Source organism: Pongo abelii, chromosome 19 (assembly GCF_028885655.2).
Source record: "Pongo abelii isolate AG06213 chromosome 19, NHGRI_mPonAbe1-v2.0_pri, whole genome shotgun sequence".
In the NCBI taxonomy this organism is placed as follows: domain Eukaryota; kingdom Metazoa; phylum Chordata; class Mammalia; order Primates; family Hominidae; genus Pongo; species Pongo abelii.
The window spans coordinates 71,665,353-71,685,355 of NC_072004.2; the positions used below are offsets into that span (position 1 = coordinate 71,665,353).

General features: G+C 46.2%; 1 protein-coding gene and 1 long non-coding RNA gene across 2 annotated transcripts; one reads left to right on the plus strand and one right to left on the minus strand.

The window, feature by feature from the left end:
• The first annotated feature begins 2,337 nt into the window (after positions 1-2,337).
• LOC103892846 (uncharacterized) lies at positions 2,338-12,531 on the plus strand. Its single transcript, XR_657032.4, has 3 exons — positions 2,338-2,429; positions 8,360-10,247; positions 12,362-12,531. It is a non-coding gene; the product is annotated as an uncharacterized LOC103892846 (long non-coding RNA).
• Positions 6,449-11,708, minus strand: LOC100445036 (keratin, type I cuticular Ha7-like). The gene is made up of 7 exons (XM_002827552.1): positions 11,280-11,708; positions 9,785-9,867; positions 8,572-8,728; positions 8,109-8,270; positions 7,908-8,033; positions 7,334-7,554; positions 6,449-6,563 (listed from the first exon to the last, which is right to left on the minus strand). The coding sequence occupies exons 1-7, from the start codon at positions 11,706-11,708 to the stop codon at positions 6,449-6,451; spliced, it is 1,293 nt and encodes a 430-aa protein (XP_002827598.1).
• Positions 12,532-20,003: the final 7,472 nt, after the last annotated feature.

Here is a 20,003-nt window from a genome sequence, read left to right on the forward strand (position 1 = left end):
TCCTCAGCCCTTTCTTCTTCCCCAGCCAGGGAGGCTTTAACCTAAGCCAAAACTAAATGCCAGCAGTATTCTCCAAGCTCTTGGTTCCTATCTACTGATTGGCTGGCACAGCCTCATGGAGACTGTAGTCAAAGAAGAGTGTTTAGGCTCTAAGTATGAGAAGATTCAAGGACTGGATTGACAAGAAAGCAAACATAGAATTTTTGTACAATGCAGAGAGATCAAAGAAATGGAAAGAGATGGAGACAAGCAGAGATAACAAGAAAAAGAAGAGACAAGGAAGAAAGTTGGGAGGAATCCTCAGAATCATGCAGCAAATCAAACAAAGTTAGCCCAGCTTCCAAGGGACTAACCTGGAAAATGCAAAGCTGAGAAGAAGCCACGACAAAATAAGCCAATAGACTGAGGAGTGGCCCACCGTGCTGAGTGTCCCACAAGGCGTAAATGGAGTTGACTCATAAAAGATCTATGGACACAGGACTACAGCTTCTGAGGCCTCTGAAAGAAGTGACATTGTTCCAAGGTGTCCAGACCAAAGCATCACCTCTGTGATCCAGCTTGAGATTTGTTTGTGGCTGAGAAATATACTGCCGTCTATACCCAGGCAGTGTAAAGTCTAAAAGGAGCGACACTGCCTATTCCTGAAGGAATAAGGAGTGGGAAGAGAAGAAAGGAGAAATGCAGCAGGGAGAGTCAGTCCTGCACTGGCTGCAGGTCATGGCCAGTCGGCAGCCACACAGAAGATGTAGGAGAGAACAAGCAACCCCTGTTATCTTCTGGTTACTCCTAGATATTCCTTTTTCTCTCTGCTTGTTGCCCTGCAGAATGTGAAATGGCACAAGAATTCAGGATGGGGACCACAGACAGACTAGCTGGTGAGTAAACACAATGCTGCCATCTCTTGTGAATCTAGCCTCTTTCTTGCAGTGTTTTCAAGATCTCAATGGGCTTGAGTGAATTTTCTCCTTGAATTAGTGGGGAAAATGGGACCCCAGGGTTGTAAGGTCCCCATGACCTCACACAGGCAAGGGGTGGAATTCATGTATTCTCTTGATTTCCTAGTTGGAATATTTTTAAATTTTTTTCATTCAAGGAGAAATTGAGCTGTCAATGGACTATCAAACCCACATTCATTATCCAGTTCAATTTAATTCAGAACACATTGATTAGACAGCTTCTCTATGCTGAGCATATGACTAAACTAAAACAGAAGAATCATAGTTCTGGTGAAAAAAAATGTCTTTTTATGAACAATTCAGGCCAAGATGGGTCCTCAATACGTATGAGAAATAGCCAGAAGTTAAGAAAAGGAGATATTTAGAAGGTGTAAGATGGATGTTTAAAAATATGTTTGTATTCAATATAAATAGAAAACGGGTACTGGGTGCAGTGGCTTGCATCTGTAATCTCAGCACTTTGGGAGGCTGAGGTGGGAGAATCACTTGAGCCCATGAGTTCAAGACTAGCCTGGGCAATATAGCAAGACCCCATGTCTACAAAAAAAATTAAAAATGAGTTTCAAAATTAGCCGGGCATGGAGGCACATGCCTGTAATCCCAGCCACTTGGGAGGCTGAGGCAGGAAAATCTCTTGAACCCGGGAGGCGGAGGTTGCAGTGAGTGGAGATCACTCCATTGCACTCCAGCCTGGGCAACAAGAGCGAAACTCCATCTAAAAAAATAAAAATAAAATAAAATTTAAAAATGAGCCAGGCTTGGTGGAGCACACTTTAGTTCCAGATGCTCTGGAGGCTGAGGCAGGAGGATTGCTTGAGCCCAGGAATTTGAGGTTACAGTGAGCCATGATCACACCACGGCACTCCAGCCTGGGCAACAGCAAGACCCCATCTAAAAATTAAAAATAAATAAAAAGAAAACTGTACATGTGACATTATGGGCATTAGTCACTTGTTGAACATCTACTGTGTGCTTGGCACAGTCCCAGGGGCAGGGGACATGGTGGGGAGGGGGGATATGTCATGTCCCTGCCCCCAGGAACTCTGAGTCCTGCTGAGCAGACAGGTCCACAGCTAGCATAATGTAATGTGATTGGGCCTTCACCCAAAAATATCTCCTTCCCCTACCCACTCCATTTCTTCCTACACCCAGCTCTGACCCAAACCCCATTCAGAGCATTCCAATCTAGCTCATGATTTTCAGCCACACGGCGAGGGGTTGAAGCCATTTCAGGTTATGCACTTGATCCCAAAGGGTTGTTTGTGCTTCGTTCTCTAAGTGACTCATAAGCAGAATTCAGAGAAGTGTTCTCATTAGAATCTTGTTCCCTTTAATAATCTAGTCTTCAGCCAGGTAGGGTAATGAATTGTTTTGGCATCTTGTTCTTGTTGCTTTGGAGACCACAGGAGAGGCAGTGGTGATGGCCCATCACTTGAGCCCTGTGGCATCCCCACAGGATCCATGGGCATCAAGGTAAGTTTCAAAGCAAATGAAAGAGGCTTTTGCCAGGTGCAGTATAAGAAATCATTCCAGGGATGTGGTGTGCGCAGAAAAAGAAAAGCACCCACAGTAAATCAAGCAAATTGACAGAGGAAATAGAAAGGAGAATAAGGCTGGTGGAGGGAAATGGAGGGAGCACGCAGTCCTGCTGGTGAGTGGACACAGTTGTGCCCCCTTGAGACTAGAGAGACCTCCTGAGGGCAGAGGGCCTTGGAGACCAACGTGAATGACTGAGGCAGGTTGTATAGGATGTCCAAGAACTAGGGAGGAAGGAAGGGAAAGGGACATTTGGATGCAATAACCAGCATCAAACGGGGGAGCCTCCAGGCGATGGCTAAAGGCCAGAAGCTGAGTCTAAAATGCTGATGGGAGACAGCACCGAGAAGGTCATCCCTAGGGAGATCCCAGACCCTAGGATGCCTTTGCCGTAAAATCCATCCAGGATTTCAGAGTGGTCTGAACGTGAAGTTTTATCCACATGTACCTCCAGCAAGGCCCTCACAATTGGGAACAGGGAAAGAGCAGGGAAACAGAAATGAGAAGACTTGGGGTTGAGTGCGTGGAGCTGCCCCTCACCTGCTGTGAGGTGCGGAGGGGTCATTTCACCTCCCTACGCCTGTACTTCTCCCTCTGCATGATGGGGATTGTGATGTCTCTTCCCCTCTCTCAATGTTGTTTGGGGCCTCCATTTGGATACAACACGAAGTACTTTAACAAGTACTTTGTAAATGGTGAAACAATGAACATCTATAGGGATTCTATTTCCCTCCTCCTCTTTCTCAATAGACAAGGTGGTTTTATAATGGCAGGAGGTAAGTTGAGATTCTTTGGCAACTCCCAGTTTATTAAAATTGCCAGAGTCCTCAAGCTTCAAGATCCTGTGAGATACTAAAGAACTTTTATTCCTTGTACCACCCTTTGTGGCATAAATTCTCAGAAACGTTTCTTCGAACGTAAACATACTCATTTCCTTCAAGGAAAGGAATCAAAACAATGGGGTCATTATGATTCTATCATCCTGTTGACAAAATCTGAGACTTGGCCTCTGTAAAGCACAGTGGTTAAGAGCACAGTTGCTGGAGGCAGGCTGCTTGGATCTGAATCCTGGCTTCACCACCTAATAGCTGTGTGACTTTGGGCATGTTACTTAACCTCTCTGAGTCTTGGCTCCTTGTCTGCAAAATGAGGAAACAATAGCATTGGCTTTCTAGGATTGTTGTAATGATTAAATGAGTTTACCCATATGACTGTAGCTATAATTTAGACCAGCGCCTGGCTCATAGTAAGAGCTTCATGGATATGTGGTTCTATGACAATGATGATGATGATGAAGCTATATGATTTGATGATGATGATGATGATGATGATGATTCTGGTGATGGTGATGGTAATGATGACCTGTGTGGTTTCCAGGGAAACTCTTCACACACAACAAACACACAGACGCGCGTGCACACACACACACGTACTGTCTCATCAAAGCTAATCTTTTAATTAGAAATGAGAGAACACTGGATGTGAACTTAAGAAACACAGGTCAATCACCCTGGGGCCCCACTGACTCACTTTATGTCACCAGCAGAATCCCTTAACCACTGAATGACTCACCTTCTCTCTCTCTCCCTTAAATGGGAAGGACAATGCTTGCCTACGCCGTCGTGGTGCAAGAATAAGCGGGTTTATTTTGTTAGACAGCTTTGAACTTGTTGGATGAAAGGAGCTATTTAAGTACAAAGGAGGTGAGGGCAGCTGGGTCAGGTACTAAATTAAGACTAATCAAGATGGCTCTTCATTATTGAGAGCTTCTCTTGGGTAGGTGCCCAAGGGGTGTGTCACGTGTGCCAAAACAGTTTTATCACTTGAGAAAAAGAACAGAGGAGGGAAGGGTGTGGCAGCCTCTGACCGTTCTTGGGCTTCCTATGCTGGAAATCCCAGTGTCTCTCAAGCAGATCAGTCCTATGTACATGAGCAGTGACCAACAAGTAAGATGCTGGGCTTGAGAGCAGTTGGAGGCAGAGCAACCAGATTCTCACTTAAGCTCCCTCCAGCCTTGGGGCTCGGGACTGTGGTCACTCCGGCACCACAGCTCTGTATCAGGAAGACCTGGATTAAACCAGAACCAGCTGTAATTGTAAATTTTTCAGCAAACTACAGTGATTCGGAGAATTCACAGAGCAGAAAGGGAAGACCAAAACCAGCTCCTAAAGTAGGTTTGGTGGTTCCACTTCAATGCTTGTGGTTTCACTGATCAATAAGACTTAGAAAGCAGGGATGCACAGAGTTGGGGGGGCTAGAAGACCTCCTACAGCCATCTCAACCAGCTCCATCAGTTCCCTAAGTGTTCCCCTCAACATCCCCATCAGTGATTCTGAAGCCTCTGCTTGTCTCCAAGGATGGAGAACTCACTGCTTCTCTTCTCTGGCCAGCTGTGATGCTGAATTCTAGGGGTGTGCTGATTCTCAGCCATGGCTATCAAAATATGGAGCTTTTGATTCATGTTCTACTGTCTGCAAATTCCAAGCCGGACAGTTGCCAGAAGGACTCACCAATGGGGGTTACTGGGGAGGTTGGATGGGTCAGCTTGTTTGGGCCTTTCTAGACTGATAGAAATAACCATCATGTAATGTTTTCAGAGCTTGCAATGTAAAAGAGAAAGGCTGTATCCTGATCTGATGGTATGAGGGATTCCTCACTGGAGGACATATCAGGAGGGCAAGGCCAGCCCTTTCTGTAGAGGGTCTGGCTAGTCAAGGGCTCATTCCTCAAATAAATCTCCTAACCCAGTGTTTCTCAAACTTGAACCAACATCAGAATCACCTGCAAGTCATGCTAAAGCAGAATGCTCGTTCAGAAAGTCAGGGGTGGTGCTCAAGAATGTGCATGTCTAGCAAGTTCTCAGGTAATGCCAGCGCTACTGGCTGGCAGACCACGCTTTAAGAACCACTGTCCTAAACCTTCTAATGTTTAATTTATTTCCCCCTCAAAGCTTCCAAAGAACAGGCTTTGGATCTGGTTCAAAGAGACTGGGTTTCAAGTCTTGACTCAGCCACCAGCTGAGAATAATAACAGCTGCTTCTTCTTTGCAGGGCTGATGTGGAGCCCTGTGACACAATGTCGGCGAAGCCCCAGCCAGTGCCTTGCTCATAATGGGCATGTCATCCTAAAAGCTCAATTTAAGTAACCTGTTCTGGGCCTTCTGGTTCGTGTTCTATTGTCTACAAACTCCAAGCCATACAGCTGCCAGGACTCACCAGTGGAGCTTACTGGGGAGCTTGGATGGGTCAGGTTGTTTGGGCCTTTCTAGACTGATAGCAATTACCATCACTTAATATTTTCAGAGTTTCGCAGTGGTCTGTGGTGCCGCAGACTTGAGCTCTTCCTTTACACGAGGACCAGGTGGCTTATCCAGATAAAAGGGAAATTTTACTTAGCGTCTATATTTTAAAAGCTCTATCTGTAAATCTGTCTCCAAATACACTTGGTGAGGTCCAAGGTTGGGTATCTCTCCTCTGTGCCACCTTGTCGCAGTCCCATCTTTAACTCTAGCCTTCACTGGCTTTGCCATCTCCCAGAACCACTCTGGTGAGCCAGCCACAACCCCCGTCTACAGAAGCATGTGGCTCAAGAGTTCCCAGCAAGGCTCTCAGCATGGGATGGAGATGCTGAGGCCGGACTGCACTGGGCTCATTCTGCTGCAGAAGCGAAGTTTAATAGCAAAATAAAAACAAGGGTGCCTGCCCCATCTCAGAGAGATCAGGAGGCAACAGAAGAGAGAAAATGGAGCACTTGAGACACATTGAGGGGAAGAAACAAATCCAGCCATAGGGGCTGAGCTGCTGGACTCAAGCACCTATCCACGGAGTGGCACTGTCTCTCTTCAGTCTCCTGACTGGCTGGCCAGGGAGGCAAGGCCCAGGTAGCAGGCCTGCAGAGCAGAGCCTAACGAGCTGAAGACACCTCCCCTTTCCCAGCATCTCGGGCTGAGGAGTGTGTCAGTATCCAGTTGATGAGCAGGGCCCTTGGGTGGCCCAGGAGCAGGGGGCACAGGCTTCAGGGGCTGGACTAGGAGTGCTGAAGGCTGGGGTCGCGCACGGGTTGCAGGGAAATCTGTATAGAGAAAAAAGGTGTTTGAAACATTGGCATGAGAAGTATGTGAAAGACAAAAGTATATTATAGACACTTTAGAATTAAAGTGTGAAAGAGGACTTTAGACCTTAGAGGTCCCTCTAAGCCTGAAAGGGGCAATGACGTGCCCATAGTCCACAGTGGAGCTGGAGCCAGAACTCAGTGTACCTGTGTGCCAGGCCAGGGTCACGTCCCATGTGGAAGGAACACAGCAGAGAGAAAGGCAGAAAGGCCAGAGGAACAAGAATGGCCCAGAAGTCAGCCACTGATTCCATTTAAACACAGCCCCTCATAGTGTTCCTTAGTGCTTAAAAGGGTATATCAGCCCTCTGACCCTTTTCACAGGGCTACTGTGGAACTAAAATGAAAGAGTCAGTGCACACGCCCTTAGCAATACTTTAAATGCTGTGAGCACAAAGAATACTCATTATTGGAATACTTCTCCTGGAGAGAATTTAGCAAAACCTGAATGTGCTGGGCACTCAGTATTTTAGCCCTCTATGGGAGTAGCCAGCAACTGGGAGCACAACGTGGTCAGCAAAACAAATGCCATGACCTGAAAACTCCTGTACACCCTCATCTACGTCTAGGCAGGCATTAGCTCACCAGGCCTAGTGGTAGCAAGTTTGTCTCCAAAGATGGGATCTGCAATGCCACCCCCACCTGGCCTCCAGAGCTCCTTTTAGGTCATTCCCAAGAGAAGTTATCTGGTTTGCACACAGTGTTGACATAGACAACAACAGGGTACGTACTTGCAGTCCTCACTCTCCAGAAGGTTCCGGTACGTGGCAATCTCATTCTCCAGCCGGGCCTTTACGTCCAGCAGCACCTGGTACTCCTGGTTCTGCCGCTCCAGGTCGGCCCGGATCTCAGACAGCTGTTCCTCCATATTGTTGATGAGGCTCTGCATCTGGGCCAGCTCTGTGCCATAGCGGTCCTCGGCTTCACACAGGGAGTTCTGTAGACAGTCCTTCTATAATATCAAAGAAAGGAGGAAGCAAGTTAAAAATCATGGATCTCCAACCTCTTAAGATTGTGACACCCCAAGACATTGCCAGGTCCAGAGAGCAATCTAACTCCCTTTAGCTGTCTTCAGCCAGAATAACTAACACTCTTCATGGTAGACCTTTAAGATCAGAGCCCTCTGACCTGAGTTAATGTTGATTCACTCAGCATCCACATCTACAGGGAAGTGCCTCCAAAAGAGTTGAAACCAAGGTTTAAGCTGAGTCTGTGCTTGGTATTTGAGGCCTGTACTGACCCCAGAGAGCTACTCATGGGTAGTGGGAGCCAAGCTGGGTCTCCCATGCGTGCAGAGGGACTCACCAGTGTGTGCTGAGCCTGAAGCTCCACCTCCAGGGCGTTCACCGAGCGTCTCAACTCCAGGATCTCTGACTGGCAGCACTGCAGCTCCTCAGAGCAGGACATGGCCTGCAGGCTGATGCCTTCAGACTGGAGCACAGAGAAACATGGTCACCTACCTGCCCAGATGGAGGCCAATCCCCACTGCTTAGCAGTCCTCCTCACCTGGGCTTGGAACCACTGCTCCACATCCTGGCGATTGGTCTCCACCATGGCCTCGTACTGGCCTCGCATCTCCCCCAGAACTCTACTCAGGTCAATGGTGGGCTCAATGTCCAGCTCAATCCGGAGCTTGTCTCCCAGCTGACCCCTCAGAGTGTGGGCTTCCTGTAGGCATCAGAGGAGTATGACCCACCTGCAGGGCCCCCAACTGCCCTTCACCCAGACTCTCAACTCCCACTTTCCATCCTCGCCAGTAATTTCCCTGTGCTTCTCTGAAGATAAACCGCTGCCTTCACCAGCCTAGCAGCTTCCAGAAGCTGTGGATGAGAAGCAATCTCCCACCAAAAGCCAGAGCTCACCTGCAAAGCTTCAATCCCAAGCAGAAGGAAGCCTCCGTTTTTCTCCCCCAGATAAGCCTGAATTCACCTCCAGAAAGTCTCAATGCATCACACCAAGGGTCACACACCTGCTCATGATTCTTCTTGAGGCAAAGCAGCTCTTCCTTCAGGGACTCCAGCTGGGCCTCCAGGTCACACTTGGTGAGGGTGAGGTTGTCCAGCACCCTGCGCAGGCCACAGATGTCAGCCTCCACCAGCTGGTGCAGCGAGCACTCTGTCTCGTACCTGTAACAGGAGTTACAGTTAGAGAGCAGGAAGGGGCACCAGGACATGACTCCCAGCTCGCAGCTGTAAGTCCACTGGCCTGCCCTTTGCCATCTAATTGTGAGTTGGCTTATCCTGTGTAGTGTGCTCAAAGCCCAGAAAGCAACAGGATGTTCCCCACTCAGTCAATACTAAGCACCTGAGATGAACCAAGGGGAGCAGCTGGTACTGAGGATACTGTGATGGACACACAGCCAGCACCTGCCTTTACAGACAATGGCCCAAAAGGGAGGAGGCAAAGTAACCAGGCATTTGCAACACGGTGCAATCACTGCAGACCCCTCTCTACAAGCCCCATACCCAAAGGGACCCTGGATTCCCTCTTAGAGTAAAAGCCACATTGCCAGCGTGAGAGGAAGGAAATGGCTTTCTTTAGCTCTAGAAGAGTGAGACTTGCACAGTGCCCTGAAGAAAGATGAAAAAACACAATGCCCCTTCCAGCACCCAGGGTAGACCCTCCTCAGGTGGTGTCAACCCTTTGACTTTCACATGTTTTCGTCTTAGGCTATGGAGCGTGATTTCTGCTATGAATTATCAGCACTCACAAATTAATCAAGCTGCAGCACAGAAACATATCCTTATTAAGGCAACAGTTTCACAGGAAATTGCTTCAAGAAAGGAAAATTTGGTACAAAATTTAAAGCCAAGTCCCAGCTCTGCCACTCAGTACCCACATGGCTTCTGGCAAGTCACACCAGCACCCCAAGCCTCAGGGTCCCCACCTGTGGAGGAGAGGCTATCCCTGCCCGCCTGCTTCACAAGTTGCTTACCAGGTGGATGGTGCATTCTAGCACATGTTGTAAACTGTTAATGCTAAACCACTGGAGAGTGGATAGTTTTTCAGGATCTTGAGCTTAATGCCCTTTGTTCTCTCCTGCTGTAACTACTGGGTTGGCGTCGGGGTCAATGACATCCGATGCCACATGAGACAGAAGCAGCCAACTTGGCATTGTCCCATCCCCATCCAACCCCAACTCTCACTTGGCTCCTTCCCATCCCTGTCCAACCCCAACTCACTTGGTCCTGAAGTCATCCGCAGCCAATTTGGCATTGTCTATTTGCACAACCAGCCTATTGTTCTCCGATTTGGTGCACAGAATCTGGGATAAGAAAGTAGGCTCAGTAAGTGACTTACTGATCCCAGAGACACCTATAGCCTCGGGTGAGAGGAAGTTTTATTGGCTGAAGTTGAATCTACAGCATCCGCCTGGACAACACAAACTCTCAAACATGCAAGAGATGCTTTTGTGGGTGTGGGAAGGAAGATGTGCAAGAGACTTCTTGGAAAAGGATGAAGACATAGAGTCAAAGGAACCAGGAGATGGAAGACAGTAGCAAACTGAACATATAACAAAGACTTGCTTTCATTTTGCCAGATATGATGCTTAGCCCAATATAAATAAGAAGATCTGGCCAGATGCAGTGGCTCATGCCTGTAATCTCAGCACTTTGGGAGGCCAAGGCAGGTGGATCACCTGAGGTCAGGAGTTCAAGACCAGCCTGGCCAACATGGTGAAACACCGTCTCTACTAAAGATATAAAAGTTAGCCAGGAGTGGTGGCGCATACTTGTAATCCCAGCTACTCAGGAAGCTGAGACATGAGAATCACTTGAACCTGGGAGGCAGAGGTTGCAGTGAGCTGAGATTGCACCACTGCACTCCAGCCTGGGTGACAGAGCAAGACTTTGTCTCAAAAAAAAAAAATCTGGAATCTAGGCCACAGAACAGTGGACAGGCTATGAATGTTTTAGATAAAGTAGGATCTGTTCTAAAGAAGATCTTTCCTCTGGTTGTCCAACCTCCCCACAGGTCTTCTCTGAATCTAGGCAGGTTTCTGTAACCCCTATTTTGACATTCCTTGTCTTCTTGTCTCCAAAACTAAGATGTAGGCTCTTCAGAAGCTTTAACTGGATAATCAAAGGTGACAATAGATATGTATAAGAGGTTGATGCTGTTGTGTGGATAGACACTGCCTTGGCAAGGATGTTAGGAAATATTCCTTTTGCCCTGTTTACTGCACCAGAAGTTTCAGTATACTGCAACTTTCATAAACTTAGCATGGTTTTTGCATGGTTTTCATGAAAATAGCATGATTTTTGTGACTACGATTTAGGAATTTTTTGTGCTGAAGTTAAGTAAGCATGAACTCAGAATCCTGGAGTGATAAATTCTACATCTCATCCTTTACAAATTCCCATTCACCTTCACTCAAGAGATTCTCTTCCCACATTTAAAAAAAAAAAAAAAATCCATTGCTGACCCAGGGTCAGTAATCTTTTTTTGTAAAGGGTCAGATGGTAAATATTTTAGGCTTTGCAGACCATACAGTCTCCATTACAATGACTGAACTCTGCCACTGTAGTACAAAAGCAGCTGCAGACAACATACAAATGCATGAGCATGGCCATGAACCAATAAAACTTTATTTGCAAAAGCAGGTGGTGGGCCGGATTTGTCCGACAGGCAGTAAGTAGATTCCTGACCCCTGATCTGGTGCACCGCAAACCTCACCTTCTGCTGGAGCTCCTGGATGGTGCAGAAGTAGGACTGGTAGTTCGGGCACACGCTGGACTCGTGGCACTTGCTTCTCTCGTGGAGTTTGGTCTCCAGTTCTGCATTGTCCCGCTCCAGCTGGCGTACCTTCTCCAGGTAGTTGGCCAGGCGGTCGTTCAGGAACTGCATGGTCTCCTTCTCGTGGCCGTTCAGGGTGTTTTCGCCATAGGCCCCACAGATTCTGATGTTGCCAGGAATGTGGCAGGTGCCTGGCAAGGGACAAGCAGTGTGGCAGGTTGGGGGCAGACAGAGGCTGGGGCGGCCCAGGGGAGTCGACCCCACACGGACTCGATTGGCATGTGCCACATTAGCCAAGAGGCACAGAGAGGCAGCGTTGGCCTCTGAAACCTGCCTGCTGAGGAGGGAACTGCAATGGCCAGAAGTCATGGTGCTAAGAGGCAAGATCCTGCTTTGCCCACAGTTGGATCTGCTTGAAACCAAAATCTTCCTTCTCCTGTAGACCTTATATAAGCCTTAGTGGGTGTTGGTGCAAGAAAACTGGCATTTTCCTCATTAATATTTATGTCAATTGTTATACAATCACTCTATTAGTCAGTGGTTTTTGTTTCCTATAAAGAGTTAATGAGCTCATGAAAGAGGCCCTAACCTCTTTCTTCCCATCACTTCAGGGTCCTGGAAAACAGAGAAAACAAGGTCTTCTTCAAGCAGCCCACTTTCTGTGGCTGTGACATCTTTCCCCTTCTGTCAGCTTATGTCTATGAAATAATCAAGAACTAAAGGCTCCTAAAATTTCCTGCAAGTCTCTCTCACTCCCACATTCTTTTCCTACCTCTGAATGTTCCCAATGCAGCAAAACCTAAAATATTAGTCAATCAGGCACATTGAAGAAAGGGAAAAATCATGATTTGTTTGTTTTGATAGATATTTGTAGAGTGCCCAGTGCGGAACAAACGCACATCTAGGCTGTCTTGTAAGAAGGAGATTTTAGATTTTAATAAGAGAGATAAGAAAGTAAATGATCTTGATAGTATGAAGACAGTAAAAGGAGGTATTTAAAAAAAAAAAAAAAAAAAAGAGAGAGAGCTGCAAAAATTTTGAGGTGGAAGAAAGCTCACTGAGAGACCAGAAAAAGACTTCATGGAGTAGGGGATTTTCCAAATATGTTTTTAATGATATTTTTTATAAAGGGTTGGGGAGTGAGTTTCTCTCATACAGAACAAAATAAACACGATCAAACATTTGGAAAATGGAAAATAGTCTAGTTGTGTTGGTATTTATAATGGAGACATTATCCCCAAGCCCTGGAAAGTTGCATTGAGTCCAGGTTGTGAAAAGTCTTGAATACCAGGACCATGGTCTTGAGGCAAAGGTGAGTGAAAGGTAGGGATCTGCCCTGGAAGACGACTTTCAAGTATAAGGAAAAATAAACAGCCAGGTTCCTTTTGAAGGAAAGTAGCAGAAAAAAGGTGGAAAGTTCCTTTACACAAATTATTAGAAAACTGAAAATGAAACCTAAGTTCAAAAATTAATCTTGGTGTTTGAAAACTAACACACTTTTTAATATTCCTTGGGTTAAATAAGCAATCAAATTTAAAAATTTTTAAGTATTTTGAACTGAATTAAAATCAATACACAACCTATAAAACAGATTTTGGCAATTAAGACTTTCCCTGTGCATACATGAAACAGATAAGCATTTTGGGAGTGAGAAAAAAACGGCTCATAATAAAACTGATGGTTTGCAATTTTCAGAAAATAAAATTATGCTTCTGTGTACTGGAGTCTACAGGCTAACTAAGGCAGGCAGTGATTAACACTTTATGGTGTCTGTTCTCAGGGCCTCACCCACCTTCCCAGGCATCTTTCCTTTCTATTGACCCTTTCACCAGACTGAGTCCCTCATCACCCTTGTTTACAGAAGATACATACTCAAGAACTTTGATCTTTCATCTTTTGAAATATTTTTGCATTTCTTTGAAATGCATCTACCTTGATTATCCATTGCTTGGGAGACTCTAGAACAAAATTTAAATTTCCTTAATCTTCAGACACACTCAGAGCATCAGAAGCTTTATGGCCTCCCCTATTTCTAAAACAAATAAGCCAGTGGCCATTTGTTCAATAAACCCTGGAAAAGGGCAGCTAGCCAGCTTCCAGTCTATGCTAACAAAGATGTTAATTTGACCCCATTCCTAAGATGAATGAATTCACCACAAGGGCCCTTGAAGCAGTAAGTGTGTGTTTCAGCTGGCCCTACAACATAGCATCTCCAGGACGAAAGGGACTTCAGGGTCCTCTAGTCTAGTACCCATTTGCATTAAATCCCTTTGATGACCTTCCTCCAACTAGTCATCCAGTCCACCATTTTCCAGGAGAGCTCACACCATCAGTTCCTGTGGCTTACAAACAGCTTCCCAGGCTTTGTGCAAGACACTGGTATCCAGAAAATTAACAGCAAGTAGCTCAGCCTTAAGGCACTCACATTATAAAGAATTTTTAGAAAGTCTTCACAAATCTACCTTCGTGTTACCTCTCCCTATAGCTTTTGTTGGGTCATTCATTCATTCATTCAACAAATACCTATGAAGTACCTATTCTGTGCCAATCAGGGACTGAGCTGGAGGCTAGTAATACATTGGCAAGTAAGTCAGAGAGTTGGCCCTTTAGTTCATTTACTCTCCAGTTCTCCCCATGGTGTCCCATACAGGATAAATCTAATCATTCTGCCATATTCTCAGCTCTTTGTGGCAGATGTGAGATTTCTTACTCCTGGTTCTGCATTCAGCATGGTTCAAAGTCCCCTTGCCATTCCAAGAATGTTTCTCTGGACATGCTCCATGATGTAACAGTTCCTATCACTCTTAAGTGCGGGCTGTACAGTGGGATTTCTGATTAGTTTAGATTGAAAGGCTGCCAGTAGATGGCCAGAAAACCTTCTTGCCCAGGACTTTTGTGTAAACCATGCTGGAGCCACTGGCTGTTCAGCCATGACAACCAGCCAGCCACCAGTTGGTCCCATATACAGTCAATGAGACCCAGGGGGACCCTTCTCTGTAACTCTATACAGATGTGGGTGATATTCTCCAAGGCATGGTTTGCCTTGTCCTGGTGACTTACTCTAAATGTCTGATATTCCGGAACTCCTGTTATACCAAAGCCCTTCTCAAGGGAATGGGGGATGCAGAGATGAAAAGGAGAAATTTCCACCCTCAAAAAGCTGAGAGCAGAAAAAGAGTTCATGTAACTCAGTGGAGGGAGAAGTGACTGGGGCTTAGAGATATAGAGGCGCCATCAAAGACACTTTGTCTAGAACTTAAGATTGGGAAGACTTGGATGGGCAGGAAAGACGGGAGACAGTTTTCCAGAAAAAGAGGATGAACAGGCCAGGTGCAGTGGTTCACGCCTGCAATCCTAGCACTTTGGGAAGCCGAGGCAAGCGGATCATGAGATCAAGAGATCAAGACCATCCTGGCCAACATGGTGAAACCCCATCTCTCCTAAAAATACAAAAATTAGCTGGGTGTGGTGGCACGTGCCTGTAGTCCCAGATACTCAGGAGGTTGAGGCAGGAGAATTGCTTGAACCTGGGAGGTGGAGGTTGCCGTGAGCTGAGATCGCGCCACTGTGCTCCAGACTGGGTGACAAAAAAAAAAGAGGATGAACACAAGAAAACACTCAGAAGTAGAAGTGGGCTCAAGAGAACTGGGTACAACTTAAGAAATGCAACAGCCAACAACAGGCCTGTCCCAAGTACTGGACCCCCAAAGAAATGAGTTTGAATGACACAAAGTGTCAACCCAAAGAGCCAAATTGCATTTCTAAAGCCTCTAAGACTGAAGTTTGTACTCCTCTATGCTAAAAATATTGTCTGCTTCTATTTTCATAACATCTCCACCAGTGGTTGTCAAACTTTAACCAGCATCAGAATCACCCAGAGGGCTTGCAAAAATGTAGATTTTCAGACCCCATGCCACAGTTTCTGATTCAAGCGGTCTGGGGTCAGGCCAGGGAGTCTGCATTTCTAACAAGTTCCTACATGACACTGATACTGTTGGTCTGGGGACCACCCTTGGAAGACGGAACCACTGCTCCATAGCAATAGACAAGTTTTGTGGTGACTTCATCCTAGGTAAATGAAGCACCAGGTCACAAAACAGGATTTGATGAATTCAAGAGGAGCCAGTGTTTGGATTACTGTACTTCGAATCAGTTAACATGCAGTTTTCTCCAACGTAGTAAGCTAGTTCTGTTTGTTTTCCTAGTTCGCTCTTCTTTGCTGAGGTTTGTTTTAGAAGGATATGTAGGATGAAGGAGAGAGGAGACAAGAAGGAAAATATGCACACTGTGTTGCTTATGCCTGTGGGAAAGAGGCCAGTCCACGTGAAAAACAATATTCATAAAGGACAGATAAAGGTCACATGAAGTAATATTTATTGACATCTATTATGTGCAGGGAACCAAGCTTGGCACTTGGTATACAATATTTTACTTAATTCTCTCTCACACACTCACAAATCTATATGCCCAAATTAGATAGACACCTACTATGTGCCACCTACTATGTTATTATTTGACCACCTACTATGTGCCACCAAGTATTATACCATATGCTTCCCATATAGTTGTGTCTTTTCATCCTTATAACCACACTACAAAGCAGTTACAAGTATCCCACTGTAGAGTAAAGAAAACAAAGCTCAGAGCAGTTAGGGATGTTGTCCGAACTCACCAAGTTGGAATGAAAGTATGGGCCTTGAAATGTCAGCCCAGGTCTGCCTGACCCTGAAGCCCCAGTTCTTTCTGCTCTGCCCAGTGACCCAGAAAGGGCCAGATAGTGGAGTCTGGACTGAACACCAGGCCAACACTCCTAGATGCCAGCTGTCCAACTGGATTTATTCAACAAATAGCTATGAAGTTCCTGCTCTGGGCCACACAACCTGCCTGAAGAACTAGAAACAGAACAGAGTCCTCTGGAGGTTTTTGAGCAGATGAAAGAGAGAATCAAAGGAGAAATTTTAGAAAATTAACCCAGTGCCTGTAAACCTAAAATAATTAAAAGGCTCAGGATCTGGTTAAAAGAGTTTTTTCAAGCATGGCATGTGAGAGCCGTCTTCTGGGGACACACAAACACCAAAGAATGGCAATCAGTACTCCCAGTGTGGGGGGAAAATGAAAATCATTTATATAGGCAAAAATAGAGGTGCTGAACAGAATTACGACGTTTTCCACACAAAGACTAATGTACAGATGTAAGATCTGATTGACTGCTATTGATTACACTCTCATGGGGTTGCTTAACATTCTATTGTAAAAAGGTAGCAGTCACAAGGACCTCCTTCTCCAATCTCATTTACTCTAGGTTTGAATATAGACAGGGCCTCCTTCTCCAATGTCATTTACTCTAGGTTTGAATATAGACAAGGGAGCCTGGTTACTATGCAACATGTCAACACACAAGTCAGGAAGCAACTGTCTTTGCAGGAGAGAAGAAAAACAGCTATATGGCATGACCCAGTTTCCAAGGCTTAATTTTTCACTTCAGCATAATAAATTTAGAAAGCCCTGACATTTCATTTTCTCTTTTTGTTTGTTTTTTTGTTTTGTTGTTGTTATTGTTGTTTTAGATGGAGTCTCGCTCTGTCGCCCAGGCTGGAGTGCAGTGGCGTGATCTCAGCTCACTACAACCTCCGCCTCCTGGGTTCAAGCGATTCTCCTGCCTCAGCCTCCGGCGTAGTTGGGATTACAGGCACGTGCCACCATGCTCGGCTAATTTTGTATTTTTAGTAGAGATGAGGTTTCACCATGTTGGTCAGGCTAGTCTCGAACTCCTGGCCTCAGGTGATCCACCCGCCTCGGCCTCCCAAAGTGCTAGGATTACATGCGTGAACCACTGCGCCCAGCCTCATTTTCTTTTTTACATGCCCAGTATGTACCCTGGAGTGGGAACACTCCATCTCCATTTCGTATGCTCTCTAGCATGCAGTACAGTGCCTTGTACATAATATTTACTCAATAAATAGAACACAAAAGAGTGAAGGGCTGGTGGTGTGTGCAGAACAAACCTGGCACAGAAGAGGGCAGGAGGAGGCTCTTACAAGAATCCAGGCAGGATGTGATGGAACCCAAAACCAACCACCAGCAGTGCTGATGCAAAGGAAGGCACAGAGGACATAGATGCTGCAAAAGGACTCTACAAGACAGGGCAAATTACTGTATATGGGGTCAAAGGAGGAAGATAAACCAAAAGTGGCCCCAAGGTCACCCCCAAGTTCCTAGGACAATTGTGTGCTTCAAGGGAGCTCAGAAGTCAAAGGAAATAGCTGGCTAGAGCGGGAGAAGCTGCATTCAAGTTTGGAAAGGATGAGTGTGAAATATAGCTACCTGGGACTGGCCACTAGGGGGTCAGAGGCAAAGGCCTGGGGCCAGGGCAGAGCAGCCTGGATCACTGAGAAACCCTCCTCCTCAGATGCTAAAACGTATTACACTTAGCAGGCAGGTAAAGCAGGTAAGCTTAGCCCAGGGGCTCATATTTGAATAGGAATGGTGATTCTAACTGGGAGAGTCTGTGTATCACCCCCAAGCCCCAGCGGGGAGGTGATGTTTGGAATATCTAAAACAGATGTCAGGGAAGCTATTTTAGTTAGAGGAAGTGTCATTTGAAAACAAGCATAACCTGTATTCGAAATGAGCTGTCTTTTAGTCATGATACGAGTTTGGTATTTACATTTTTGAAAGTTAAAACATTAAGTGAGAAGGCAAGGTATCTTTATATTCATTAAATGGGAAGGCATGGTTATGAAACACTGAATTAGGTAGAAAAAAGATAAATTAAAAATGGTTCACCAAGCTGAGCTCATGAAAATTATAAGTGGCCGTGAGAACAGATGAAATTGATTTTGTTTTTGGTCAGGAAGACAAAGAGAAGATGCTGGGGGGAAGGAGGGGAGGGTGGGGCACACACCATCAGCCTTAGCTATCACATATCATCGTCTACAAAAAAACTATCCAAATAAAAAATGCTCCTGTTCAGGAAAGTCCAGAAATTCACTTCAATCTTCTTGGCTTCCCAGTGTAGACAGTGGTGGGAGCAGGAGTGGGCCCTTCCCCAGAGCTCTCTCGGTGACTGCAGTGTCCACCCCAGCAGCCTGTAGCTGTTTACCCTTTCTCCTTTCCACTTTGCTGGAATTTGTGAGAAATGGCATTTGGTGTCAAACAATACGTAAGTGCATGGGCCTCATGAGCCACAACTGGTATTACCACGCGAAGGCTGGGAAGAAATATCACACATGAGCCCACAGGCAGTGCAGGATTGGTGAACTAAAGAGGGACGGGCTAAGCACTAGGTGGCTCAGAACCAGATGTGGCCCCCAGCCAAGGGAGCAGAACCCTCGGGGGAAAATAAGAGACACTTGGTTGCAATTATTGTGGCCAAAGCAAAGCCTATTGTGCCACATTCAGGGCTATATCCATCCAGTCGGTGAGAGTATGTGAGGCAGAGAGGCCAGGGACAGGCATAGAATGTCCAGGCGGGAGAATCACTTGCAAGAAAAGATGTCTGGGATTTGGTACCAGAGGGAGCCCTAAGCTCTCAGGCTAGAATAACGAATGTCAGTAAAACCCCAGGTCCAGGTGTCCTAACTGCACTGGTTACCCACCTGCCAGCCTCTAGCCTTCATTTTCTATGTAGCTGAGTGGCACCTCCTGTCACACCTAGCCATGGGACCTCATACGTAGAGCTTGTTAAGGGTGTGACCTGGCCAAGAAAGGTGGGGACAGGTCGGATCTCCACAACCCCATCACACTGAGAGTCAGGGAGGGTCATGGCCATTTCTTAAAACATGACTCTTGTGGGTTCCTCATTAGAAGAGCCCACCAAACAGTCTTGTCCTCTGACAGCCCAATGAATGCTTTTTTTTGGATTCAGTTAGGCTACTTGGAGTGAGAAACAGGCCTAATGACAACAGAAGATGGCTTTTATTACTGCATGTACGTGAACAAGGAATATGGCCAAACTTCCCAGACACCAACGTAGAATCTAGGGGCCCGATGCTGAGAGTGGGTTCTGCTACTATCTCTTCAGCTCCTTTTTCACTCTGGGAGGAAGAGACTGTACCTGCTGGTTCCTAGGGAGCCCCAATAAACCAATATCCACTGAACACCTTCTAGATGCCAGGAACATTAGATGCATTACCCCTCAACCACAGTGAGAGGGAAATACAACTATCCTACTTCCACAAAGAAGGAATAGGTCTCAAGAGAATGCAGCAACCTGGCCAACTTCACTCTGCAAGGTGGATTCAAATCCCACTTCAGAGTCACCAAGGTGGGATTTGAACCCAAGTTTCCCTGACCCTAGAGAAGATCCACCTCCACCACACTATGCCGCCATGAAGAAGGACCAGTTGTTTGTTGCTCTTTGCACCAGGGCACATGGACAAGCTGAGACCCAAGAGTTTCATTCTTCTGGACACACTTGGTGCTTGCCATAAACTGACTAGCATGGCGTGGGAGGCAGCAGCCTCTCCAGGCTGCTCCTCCACCTGCTTATAACTGCATCTGGCTGTGAACCACCTTGGCCACTGCCAAAGCCACATCCGAGAGGCAGGCAGGGACTTGGAGTGCTCTGATGGCAGCGGCAGCCCTCACCGCCAGCACCTCCAAGACAGCAGCAGAATAGACAGCAGAAACATCAGTGGCAGCATCTCTCTAGAGAAAACTAAA

Coding starts and splice junctions, on each gene's coding strand:
- LOC100445036 (XM_002827552.1), bottom strand. CDS start 11,708: ATGACTTCTGGCCATTGCAGTTCCCTCCTCAGCAGGCAGGTTTCAGAG. Junction 9,868..11,279: donor TCCAGGAGCTCCAGCAGAAG/GTGAGGTTTGCG, acceptor TTCTTATCCCAG/ATTCTGTGCACCAAATCGGA. Junction 6,564..7,333: donor CTGGAGAGTGAGGACTGCAA/GTACGTACCCTG, acceptor TTCTCTATACAG/ATTTCCCTGCAACCCGTGCG.